The sequence below is a fragment of the Diceros bicornis genome (assembly GCF_020826845.1).
Source record: "Diceros bicornis minor isolate mBicDic1 chromosome 13 unlocalized genomic scaffold, mDicBic1.mat.cur SUPER_13_unloc_1, whole genome shotgun sequence".
Lineage (NCBI taxonomy): Eukaryota > Metazoa > Chordata > Mammalia > Perissodactyla > Rhinocerotidae > Diceros > Diceros bicornis.
In genome coordinates, this window is record NW_026690866.1 from 16,170,211 (window position 1) to 16,183,091 (window position 12,881).

The 12,881-nt window shown below is 38.4% G+C and overlaps 1 protein-coding gene across 1 annotated transcript in view; it reads left to right on the plus strand.

Moving 5' to 3' along the window:
• The first annotated feature begins 747 nt into the window (after window positions 1-747).
• Window positions 748-12,881, plus strand: part of LOC131401661 (centromere-associated protein E-like) — a 34,564-nt gene continuing 22,430 nt past the window's right edge. The window contains exons 1-7 of the mRNA XM_058536907.1: window positions 748-751; window positions 2,232-2,321; window positions 2,440-2,558; window positions 3,192-3,311; window positions 3,750-3,831; window positions 3,992-4,059; window positions 4,137-4,202. Of these exons, the coding sequence (XP_058392890.1) occupies window positions 748-751; window positions 2,232-2,321; window positions 2,440-2,558; window positions 3,192-3,311; window positions 3,750-3,831; window positions 3,992-4,059; window positions 4,137-4,202 (549 nt within the window). The remainder of the gene's footprint in view (window positions 752-2,231; window positions 2,322-2,439; window positions 2,559-3,191; window positions 3,312-3,749; window positions 3,832-3,991; window positions 4,060-4,136; window positions 4,203-12,881) is intronic.

Genomic DNA, 12,881 nt, shown 5'->3' on the forward strand with positions numbered 1-12,881 from the left:
TATTCTTCAGAATATGAAATCTTTTAAATTCTCTTTCATGTAACATGACTTCAAAACCAGTTGTATTAAAATGCACTGTTTTTATTCTTTTAGGAAAGAAGCTCTTGGAGGGGCTATGCAAGATCACTGGAAAACTGACAATAATACTATTTATCAAGTTGATGGAAGTATATCCTTCAATTTTGGTAAGCTTATAATAGCATCAAACGGTAACGTATTATTCTTTTCTATTGAGTACAAAAGGCTTTTCAATAATACTGCATTTGTCATTAAAGATCAGACTAAGCCTTCCGTAAACTCCTTCAGTGGAAATTTTAAAAAATTGTTTATCACATATGATAAGTAAGGTAATAAATTGATATTTAAAACACGATTATAGTCATAGTGCCTTATGACTGAAACTAACACTGTTCCTCTTATTTGTTAGTGTATTTGTGGCCTAAGACTCTGTAAGCCCAAAATTTGTTGCTTAATGTCGAGTCATCTTTAAGATGTTTCAGTTTAGTATATTCTTTCCACAATTATTTTCAGGAAAACTCTTGACAGAATAAATAGTGAAGATATTCCTTCTTTGCTAGAATACAGCAGGGACCTACCACCACTTTTGTGGAGCTTATCATATGGTGGGAAGAAAGGCTTTCAACAACTAATTACACTCGTGATGACATAGCTTTGTGGGAGTTTGTAGCAGGGGGTCTAACTAGTCTAGGTGTCTGAAATGGTACCACTTACCCTGGAGCCTGCAGGATGAGTGAGAACCAGCTGGGAGAAAGGGACTTGGAGGCCCTCAACATTGGCTAGGCTGATTTGTGTATTGATTTCCCACACATATATGTGCTGACAATGTGCCAGACACCATTCTAAGCACTTCATGTATATTAACTCATTTATTTCTCCTAACCAGCCTGTGCAGTATGTACCTTCCCATTTTAATGAGGAACTGATACGCAAGTCACACAGCCAGCAGATGGGGGAGTCAGATCTATGTTCCAGCCACACTACCATGTTTCCACTTAGGCACCGTAGAGGACAGTGAGGTCCTCTCAACAACCTTAGGAGTACGAGTGCTTAGGTTGTCGAGTTAGTGTTACACTAGAAACCCAGCATATAAGGCTTTGGAGCAAAGATGTATAGGTTAAAAAATGATTCCTGCTAAAAGACTATTTGATAGTATCAACATAATTTTTAAAAAGGTAAAACAGTGTGTGCTAGAGATTAGAAAAACAAGAACAAGGGATACACAGGCATTCAGACTCAAGTACTATAGGTTGTCAGTGGCCGTGCATGCTCACAAAGGATTTGGACTCACCCACCTGTCTGAAGCTGTTGGCGTTGAGATCTGAATAATCCTGCCATCTGTCCTTGCTCTGAAATCAGGACCCCAACAGCTTTCCAATGGCACTTTGGCTCTCCATATGGTTCCACCTACAAGGGCAGATATGTGGTCATGGTGCGAGCAGTGTCATCACTGAGTTTCTCAAGATGGTCTGTACATTTCCCTCCTGATTTACAAATCCATTCTTGTAAGCTTTCTAATGTGAGGCCACCACTGAAAGAGTGGTCCATTCCTGATGCACTTACAAAAACAGAAACTGCATCCTGGACTAGTGGATTCATCAGTGCAAATGCTGCCCTAAACCCAGCCTTCAGCAGCCAGCCAACCGGCCATTCTCTGTAACCCCTCAGCTTCGTTCAGTACTTTTCTTCCAAATGTCTGCATTTCCTGGTTTAGTTTGAGCCAGGCCTTCTTGCTAGACATGGTATAAACACTAAAATTTCTCAAAGACTAGTAATAGTTCACATTTCCCGAGTATTAACCATAGGCTCACAGTAATTCTATAAGGAAGATAATATGTATTCATTTTACAGGTTAGGGAATTTAGGCACTGAGACATCAACCACCTTGCCCAAAGTTACACAGCTTGTACTTACTTGCAGAACCAAGATTCGCAGAAAGTCAGATTCCAGACCCCCACATTCAGCCACTGTGCCTTACTCCCTCTTGAAAGCACATAGTATAACTGACTTGTGTTTTTTTGTGTGTGAGAACCAACACATTTTACCTTATAGAGAAGTGTATTTTCAGAGGACTACTAAGTTGAAGAAAATATTGCGACAAATATTTTATCATACCATATTCTGACAATTTTATTTCTTTGGGCAACTACTAATTCAGAATGAATGCATAGTTGATTTGTTTGCTTTAACTTCTGTGTTTTTGTTTTTTTTAGATCGTGTCATTCTCAATAATGAATCGACTGAAAATGTGTATGAAGAAATAGCAGTACCAATCATAGACTCTGCCATGCAAAGCTACAATGGTTTGTATTCACTGCAGAAATGCTTTATTTAGTCTTGGGTGTCTGTTCAACAGTATTGATAGTTTTACACACTCTAGATTCATTTTTATTCTTGCGTGTGTCTGTTTTGTTTCTGCAGGTACTATATTTGCCTATGGGCAGACTGCTTCAGGCAAAACATATACCATGATCGGTTCCAAAGATGATTTAGGAATAATCCCCAGGGCAATTCATGACATTTTCAACAAAGTTAAGAAGGTAAGTAGCTAAATTTCTAGTACATACAGGTAAAAGTAGTAATGTCTTCTCATGGTGAAAGGAAGTATGCTTACAGTTCTCTCTTGGTTATCCACAGGGAAAGAAGAAAGGCAGAGCATAGATTCACTTTTCCCCACAAACTGACTTTATAGAGCTTAAACTTCTTTCATTCTTTCCCTTGCATCCTGAAGCAGTAATACGCCTGCTAAAAAGTGGGCATTGAGAAACAAGAAGTCTTATCACTGCCTTTGAATAGCTGCCAGTGATCATTAAGGAGCAGGAGAGGGTCGATATGGTTAGGAGACCAGGATAGGCAACCTGATGATTTTTAAGGTTCTTATTTGAACATCTATTGGTAGGGTTTTATTTTAAGCTTAAAGAGTTGGGCTAGGCACTCTCCTCTTCTAATGCTATAATACTATATTTTCATTATTTCCAAAACAATGCATTTATATTTGTGTTTATTTTTCTCAATGTAGAACCATAGGGGCTTTTTTTGTTTTGTTTTTTGTTTATTTTACAAAGATAACTTCTCAAAGAATATTTTAATGTTTAATAAGAGCACATAAGCATTCAGTAATAGGTTTTCGTAATTGGATGATCTCTGACGTTTTTACATATTTTTTATTCTAGTTTCCTGATAGGGAATTTCTCTTACGTGTGTCTTACATGGAGATATACAATGAAACCATTACAGACTTACTCTGTGACACTCAAAAAATGAAACCTTTAATAATTCGAGAAGACTTCAGTGTGAGTAACAGAGTTAAGAGAGTGGCTCAACAAATAGACTGACTTAATGAGATTATTGTTCATGAACGTTTACCTTTAATTTCCATATTTTTTAAAGTGTCTCCTGTTTCTGTGATTTGTTTTTTGTCTTCTTACTTGTGTTCATAGAGCTCATCTTTTAAGGGATATGTATCGTTTTTAAATATTGACAGCTGTAATACCTTTGTGTAAGTGTCTAAAAAGAATAAGATGAAGTTAGAATTTGGTGTGCTTTGGTATAGGAAATAAATTGTAAATATCATAGGCTTACTTGTTATTTTTTTTACAGAGTAATGGTCCCCATTGCCCACTTTTACCTTCCACAAATGAATGCTGTAATAGTTTGCACCTTCTTTTTGAGATGCAAACTTTTAAGTGACTTCTATTTCTCTACTCTTCCAATCATTAACCTTGTTTCAGAGGAATCCGTATGTGGGTGATCTCACAGAGGAAGTTGTTTATACACCAGAAATGGCTTTGAAGTGGATCACAAAGGGAGAAAGTAAGACTTTATGCTGTGTTTCTTCAAAACATTTGTAAAAACTATTCAGTTGAATGTATTTAGGCTTCAAACCACACTTTTCTTTCTTAAGTTAAAATAAAAGTTAATGTTTTTCTTTGCATTTTAATGTATGCAGCTGAAATGTGACTCATTTTTACAGAGAACAGACATTATAGAGTTACGAAAACGAATCAGAGAAGCAGTCGTTCTCATGCTATTTTTAGGATGGTAGGTAATTTTCTCTCTACTTGGTCTTTCCAATTAAGAATACACTAATTTTTCTACAAGTTGCCATTTCTGTCTAGATTTTGGAAAGTAGAGAGAAAGATGAACCCTCTAATTGTGAAGGATCTGTCAAGGTGTCCCATTTGGTGAGTGTTGATGAACCATGATGATGTACTCTACAGACCAAAGCAAAGTTTAATTCAGCTGCTGGATCTTTGGTTTCATAAGAACTGTTAACTGAACTAAATAGGCAAAAACATCTATGAATTGGTAGTTTATTCTCATCTGTAGCACGAGATGACTAGTTAACATGTAGGAAGAATTCAAGAGATCTTTCTTCCTGTTCTTTTATGGCTGCCTTCTCCTACAATTTAGATGTAAGGACTGTAGGAGTTGAGGCCTTTCCTAACCAGTAAGCAAATGGGTTTGGGTTTTTTTTTTTTATTCACATTTGAAAGTTAAAGTGGTGATGGAATATGGGGATACTTTTGTTTATTTCAGTAACACTGGTTTATAACATTGTGTAAATTTCAGGTGTACATCATTATACTTCTATTTCTGCATAGATTACATCACATTCACCACCCAAATACTAATTACAACCCATCACCTCGCACATGTGCCTAATTATCCCTTTTGCCCTCCTCCCTCCCCCCTTCCCCTAGGGTAACCACCAATCCAATCTCTGTCTCTGTGTGTTTGTTTGTCGTCGTTATTATCTACTACATAATGAGTGAGATCATATGCTATTTGACCTTCTGCCTCTGACTTATTTCACTTTGCATAGTACCCTCCATGCCAATCCATGTTGTCACACATGGCTGGATTTCATCGTTTCTTATGGCTGAGTAGTATTCCATTGTGTATATATACCACATCTTCCTATCCATTCGTCCCTTGATGGGCACTTAGGTTGCTTCCAGGTCTTTCCTATTGTGAATAACGTTGCAATGAACACAGGGGTGCATGTATCTTTATGCATTGGAGTTTCCAAGTCCTTTGGATAAATACCCAGCAGTGGAATAGCTGGATCGTATGGTAGTTCTAGCCTTAATTTTTTGAGGACTCTCCATACTGTTTTCCATAGTGGCTGCACCAGTTTTCACTCCCACCAGCAGTGTATGAGAGTTCCCTTCTCTCCACATCCTCTCCAACACTTGTTGTTTCCTGTCTTGTTAATTATAGCCATTCTGACGGGCATGAGGTGAAATCTCATTGTTGTTTTGATTTGCATTTCCCTGATAGTTAATGATGGTGAACATCTTTTCATGTGCCTGTTGGCCATCTGTATATCTTCTTTGGAGAGATATCTGTTCAGGTCTTTTGCCCATTTTTTTAAATTTATTTTTATGTTTTTAAATTTTTTGTTTATTGCAGTTACATGGGTTTATAACATTGTATAAATTTGAGGTGTACATCATTCTACTTTTATTTCTGCATAGATTACATCATGTTCACCACCCAAATACCAACTGCCACCCATCACCACACACTTGTGCCGAATTATCCATTTCACCCTCTTCCCTCCCCCCTTCCCCTCTGGTAACCACCAATCCAAACTCTGTTTCTATGTGTTTGTTTGTTGTTGTTATTATCTACTACTTAATGAGGGAAATCATACGGTATTTGACCTTCTCCCTCTGACTTATTTCACTTTCCATAATACCCGCAATGTCCAATAAGTCAGAGGGAGAAGGTCAAATATCATATGAGTGCCCATTTTTTAAATAGGTTGTTCATTTTTTTTTGTTGTTGAGATGCATGAGTTCTTTATATATTTTGGAGATTAACCCCTTATCAGATGTATAGTTTGCAAATATTTTCTCCCAATTTTTAGGGTGTCTTTTCGTTTTGCTGATGGTTTCCTTTGCTGTGCAGAAGCTTTTTAGTCTGATGTAGTCCCATTTGTTTATTTTTTCTATTTTTTCTCTTGCCCGGTTAGACATGGTGCTTGACAATATGTTGCAAAGACTGATATTGAAGAGCGTACTGCCTATGTTTTCTTCTAGAAGTTTCACAGTTTCAGGTCTTACATTCAAGTCTTTAATCCATTTTGAGTTAATTTTTGTGTATGGTGTAGGGTAAGGGTCTACTTTCATTTTGTTGCATGTGGCTGTCCAGTTTTCTCAACACCATTTGTTGAAGAAGCTTTCTTTTCTCCATTGTATGTTCTTGGCTCCTTTGTTGAAGTTTAGCTATCCATAGATGTGTGGTTTTATTTCTGGGCTTTTGATTCTATTCTGTTTATCTGTGTGTCTGTTTTTGTGCCAGTACCATGCTCTTTTGGTTACTATAGCTTTGTAGTATATTTTGAAATCAGGGAGTGTGATACCTCCAGCTTTGTTCTTTTCTTTCAGGATTCCTTTGGCTATTCAGGGTCTCTTGTCGTTCCGTATAAATTTTAGGATTCTTTGTTCTATTTCTGTGAAAAATGTTGTCCCTGTCTTTGACAGGGATTGCATTGAATCTATAGATTGCTTTAGGAAGTATGGACATCTTAACTATGTTAATTCTTCCAATCCAAGAGCAGGGAATATCTTTCCCTTTTTTTGTGTCTTCTTCAACTTCTTTCAGCAATGTTTTATAGTTTTCGGTGTACTAGATCTTTCACCTCTTTGATTAAGTTTATTCCTAGGTATTTTATTCTTTTTGCTGCAAATGGGATTGACTTCTTCATTTCTCTTTCTGCTACTTTGTTGTCGGTGTATAGAAATGCAACTGATTTTTTATGATGATTTTGTATCTTGCAAGTTTACCATATTCGTTTATTACTTCGAAAAGTTTTTTGGTGGATTATTTAGTGTTTTCTATATATAAAATCATGTCATCTGCAAATAGTGAGAGTGTCACTTCTTCCTTTCAGTTTGGATCCCTGTTATTTCTTTATATTGCCTGATTGCTCTGGCTAGGACTTCCAGTACTATGTTAAATTGGAGTGGTGAGAGTGGGCATCCTTGTCTGGTTCCTGTTCTTAGAGGGATAGCTTTCAGTTTTTCACCATTCAGGATGATATTAGCTATGGGTTTGTCGTGTATGGCCTTTATTATGTTGAGGTACTTTCCTTCTGTACCCATGTTATTCAGAGATTTTATCATATGTGGGTGCTGTATCTTGTCAAATGCTTTCTCCGCATCTATTGAGATGATCATGTGATTTTTATTCTTCATTTTATTAATGTGGTATATTACATAGATTGATTTGGAAATGTTGAACCATCCCTGCATCCCTGGAATATATCCAACTTGATCATGGTGTATAATCTTTTTAAAGTATTGTTGTATGCGATTTGCTCCTTTGTTGAGGATTTTTGTGTCGATGTTCCTCACTGATATTGGCCTGTAATTTTCATTTTTTGTGTTTTCCTTGTCTCGTTTTGGTATCAGGGTAATGTCAGCTTCGTAGAAGGAGTTAGGGAGCTTCCCCCTCTCCTCAAATTTTTGGAAGAGTTTGAGAAGGATAGGTATTAAGTCTTCTTTGAATGTTTGGTAGAATTCACCACGGAAGCCGTCTGGTCCTGGACTTTTATTTTGGGGGAGATTTTTTGATTACTGTTTCGATCTCTTTACTGGTGATTGATCTATTCAAATTCTCTATTTCTTCTTGATCCAGTTTTGGAAGGTTGTATGATTGTAAGAATTTATCCATTTCTTCCAGATTGTTGAATCTGTTGGCATATAGCTTTGCATATTGTCCTCTTATTCTTTTGTATTTCTGAGGTGTCTGTTGTAATTTCTCCTCTTTCATTTCTGATTTTACTTATTTGAACCTTCTCTCTTTTTTCTTGGTGAGTCTAGCTAAAGTTTTGTCAATTTTGTTTATCTTTTCAAAGAACCAGCTCTCGGTTTTATTATTTTTTCTACTGTTTTAGTAGTTACTATTTCATTTATTTCTGCAATGATTATTATTTTTTCCCTTCTTCTACTGATTTGGGGCTTTGTTTGTTCTTCTTTTTCCAGTTCCTTTAGGTGCATTTTTAGATTGTTTATTTGAGATTTTCCTTGCTTGTTGAGCTAGGCCTGTATTGCTATAAACTTCCCTCTTAGTACTGCTTTTGCTGTATCCCATAAATTCTGGCATGTCTTATTTTCATTTTCATTCGTCCCCAGGTATTTTTTGATTTCTTCTTTGATTTCTTCGTTGACCCAATCGTTGTTCAGTAGCATTTTGTTTCATCTTCACCTATTTGTGGCTTTTCTGATTTTCTTCCTATAGTTGATTTCTAGTTTCATACCATTGTGGTCGGAAAAGATGCTTGGTATTATTTCAATCTTCTTAAATTTATGTAGACTTGTATTGTGACATAATATGTGATCAACCCTGGAGGATGTTCCATGTGCATTTCAAAAGAACGTGTATTCTTCGGTTTTTGGATGGAATGCTCTGTGTATATCTACTAGGTCCATCTGTTCTAGTGTGTCATTAAAGGCCAGTGTGTCCTTATTGGTCTTCTGTTTGGATGATCTATCCGTTTGTGTAAGTGGAGTGGTAAAGTCCCCTACTATTATTGTGTTACTGTCTATTTTTCCTCTTATGTCTGTTAATAATTGCTTTATATATTTAGCTTTTCCTATGTTGTGTGCGTCAATATTTACAAGTGTTATATCCTCTTGTTGGATCATTCCCTTGATCATTATGTATTGACCGTCTTTGTCTCTTTTTACAGTTTTTGTTTTCAAGTCTATTTTGTCTGATATGAGTATTGCAACCCCAGCGCTCTTTTCATTGCCATTTGCGTGGAGTATCATTTTCCATCCTTTCACTTTCAGTTTGTGAGTGTCTTTAAGTCTGAAGTGTGTCTCTTGTATGCAGCATGTATATGGGTCTTGTTTTATTATCCAAACAGCCACCTTACGCCTTTTAATTGGAGTATTTAGTCCATTGACGTTTAAAGTAGCTATTGATAAGTATGTACTTACTGCCATTTTTTAACTTTTTTTCTCAGTGTTTTAGTAGACCTCTATACAGAATTGATGGTCTCTTTAGTTTGACCTCTGTCTGAAAGCTCTACTCTTTAACTCCGTTCCTCCCTCATTTTATGTTTTTGGTATCATATCTAACCTCTTTTTTGTGCATTTGTATCCATTACTCTCTTATCATGGAAATAGATAATTTTTCCTATTTGTGGTCTTCTCTTTTCCCCTCAAATCAGCCCCTTTAACATTTCTTCTAGCACTGGCTTTTAGGTGACAAACTCCTTTAATTTTTTTGTCTGGAAACTTTTTATCTCTCCTTCCATTTTGAATGATAACCTTGCTGGCTAGAGTATTCTTGGCTGTAAGTTTTTCCCTTTTAGCACTTTAAATATGTGGTGCCACTCTCTTCTAGCCTGTAAGGTTTCTGCTGAGAAGTCAGCTGATAGACTTATGGGGTTGCCTTTGTACGTAACTTGTCTTTCTCTTGGGGCTTTTAGGATTCTCTCTCTATCTTTAATTCTGGACATTTTAATTATGACGTGTCTTTGTGTGAACCTCTTTGGATTTATTTTCTTTGGTGCTCTCTGTGCTTCCTGTACCTGGATGTCTGTTTCCTTCCTTAGGTTAGGGAAGTTTTCATCTATTATTTCATCAAATAGATCCTCTGCCACTTTGTCTCGCTCTTCTCCTTCTGGGACACCTATAACTCGGATGCTAGTGCACTTGACGTTGTCCTAGAGGTCCCTTAGACTGTCCTCACTCTTGTTAATTCTGTTTTTTTTTTAACTGTTCAGCTTGGGTAATTTCTTCTAGTCTTTCGTCCAGCTCGCAGATCCGTTCATCTGTTTCCTCAACTCTGCTTTTGAGTCCCTCTAGTGAATTTTTCATTTCTAGTATTGTATTTTTCATTTCTGATTGGTTCATTTTTATATCTTCCATTTCTTTCTTGACATTCTCACTGAGTTCATCCATTCTTCTCCCCAGATCAGTGAGCATCCTTAACACTCTTTGTTTGAACTCTCTGTCGTGTAGCTTGCTCATTTCTGTTTCACTTAGTTCCTTTTCTGCGGTTTTGTCCTGTTCCCTTACTTGGAAGGTATTCCTTTGCCTTCTCATTTTTCCACTTTTCCTGTGCTCGTGTCTGTGTATTAGCTAGGTCAGCTACATGCCCTGCACTTGGATAGGTGACCTTATATAAGTGATGCCTTAGCAGGCCTGCAGTGTGCTTCCCTCAGTTCTCAATGTTCCAGGAGTGACCGCTATGTGGGCTACGTGTGTCCTTCTGTTGTGGTATGTTTGTTCTCCCTGTAGGCGCCCAGAGAGGCTGAGTTATGTAGTTGTTGTGGGCACTTCAGTCTCTTTATCAGGTGTGGGAAGCCCCAGCACAGTTGGCTGCAAGTTCTAACACCACATTTAGTTTGCAGTATTTCTTTTAAGTGAGTAGGCCCCCAGCATGGCAGTTTGTTAGGCTCAGGGGCTCACAATTGCTACAAGCCTCCAGCTTTTAAGTCTCTTGTCAGCTCTCTGAGGATTGCAGCTGGGTGGGGTTGGCCTCAGGCATGGGAGCACCCAATTGTTTCAGGCTTCGGAAAGTGGGGCAAAACCCCTATATGGGTCTTTGGGAAGCACAAGTCTTCTGCAGCTGACAAGCCCCACCGCCCACAGGTCCACACACACAGTCAACACAGTCCTGGCCCATGTGCGCAACCTCCTGAAGTGGACCCAGTCTCTCCATGGTGGGCGCACCACACACTCCACCACTGCCCCACACTCTCCACCTACTCCTTGTGAACGCCCTGCCCCATAGAAGTGGGCTCGGTCACCAGGCTGCAGAGAATCCAGTCACCAATGTATGCAGGCCCACAAGTTGCCTGAGGGCTTGTTGCTGGGTGGGGCCAACAACAGGGTGGGCTGCCTGCCCTGGCTGAGCTGGATTAAACTGGTGCTCTAGTAGGGGGACAGACCCTGGGCTAGCAGGCCCCAGGGAGAACTCCAATGGTGTCTGTGTCAGCACGCCCACACCAGGCCACAACAATGGCCGCCGGCAATGTCCCAGTTCCTGGAGAGGTCTCACCTCTCACTAAGATGCACTCAAAGCCTATCAGGTGAGTCTGTTTTCACCAAAGCACTGTGCACCTTTCTTTCTGGTGATTTTATGTTGATTTCTGAAACGGGTGTGTTTGCGCGTGGGCCCTCTAAACGTCGGTTTTAATTTCTTCGTGAACCAGCTTTTATGGGGGTACTCCCCAATGTTTTAGTAGGAGGCAAAGTCAGATATTATGCCACTCACCTCGATTGTGCTGGGTCCACGAAGTGCCTAGAGCAGGGGCGCTCCCCGGCTCAGGGCCCCGCTCCTCCAGGGAGAGCTGTGTACCTTTGGGCTGCTCCCGGGTGGCTGTGAAGCATTGCAGCTCGTGAAGGTGGCATTTTTTTCTCTCCAGAAGGGAGTTTCTGCCTCTTCCACCTCAATTACGATTGTCCTTTGTTGCAGGAGTTCCTCTTATCTAGTTTTCAGTTCTCTCTCAGGGGTAATATTTCCATGAGTAGTTGTAAATTGTCTGTGTCCCCAGGAGGAGTTGAGTTCAGAGTCTGCTTATGCCACCATCTTGACTTCTCTCCGGATATTTTTTATTATTTATTTAGTTTCAGCCAATAGAATTGAGACTTGGGAAATCAACAAATACCTACGTGGATGGTTATAAATAAATCACATGTTCAAGTTCATTTTTAGGTACAATAAGAAAATAAATTTTAGATTATAAACACAATGTTTATGCTGTAAATCCGTCAGAGAAGGGTGATATCTCATTCATCTTTGTAGCCTCAGCACATTGTACCTAGTTTATCTTCAATACTTGTTTGTTGAATAAGTGAATATAAGCATTATACAAATATTCCTTCTTTCCATATAAGTAAACCCCCATTTCCTTTTTGCTGCACTGTATCAATTATCTCTCATTTTTGTGTTTCCTTCCTATTCCTTACCATTATTGCTTTATTCTCTGTCTTCAGGGACTAAATTCTTTAGCTTGATGTGGGATATGATTTAAGATTATTCTGTTTGATTTGAAAACTTCAGGGAAAAAAGTAATAAATCTATAATATGTTTATTCACTTTTAGATTTTGAAAAGTCAGAGTCTTAATTAAATATCTAATTCTAGTTCACCTCAGTTATTTTATTACGCAGTATAATATTTATTTCAATAGTCTAGTCCTGCTTTAATTTAACAACAAAAAATGCTACAAAACCTAACTTCTGTTTTGTTTCCCAAACCTGGCCTGTGATATTTCAGTGAAATTTTAACTTTTAATAATTTAGCTTTAATACTCTTGACCTATTCAGTGATCCATTTTTGGACTTTTCTCATGTTCTTTGATGCTCTATTATCTAGGGACTTTAGATACCATCAAGTCCAACCCTCCAGACTCCCATTCACTCTAGGTATCTTCTTGGAATGCAGTCTTCCCAGAGAGTCGTTTTCTGGCTCTTTGGAGGGGGCCTTGGTTTGAATGTCTCCTGGCCTTTCTGGGAGAATAATATCCAGGTTCTCTTAGCTCTGATCCTTCCCTGTTCGCTTCTGTGGCTTCTTTTTCCTACCCTCCTAACAACAACACAGGAGTGTTCTGTGGCCTTTCTTACTTCCCATGCTTGCCCTCTGACTTTATGTTAGCATTTCTCTTTTGATGACAGCCGAGTTTTTATTGTATCTAGATCTCTGAGTTCTCATTCACATCTTCCTAAAGATTATAACTGTGTCCCACTGTTAGCTCAAACTTTAGTGTTACTAAAACCAAGTTATTTTTTGTTACCATGGTGAATATTCCTTTTTTCCAGTAGTTTCAGCATTATCCTGGTCATCTAGGCTGGAAACCCAAGTCAGCTTTGCCTCATCTTTTTCTGCCTTCCCTTT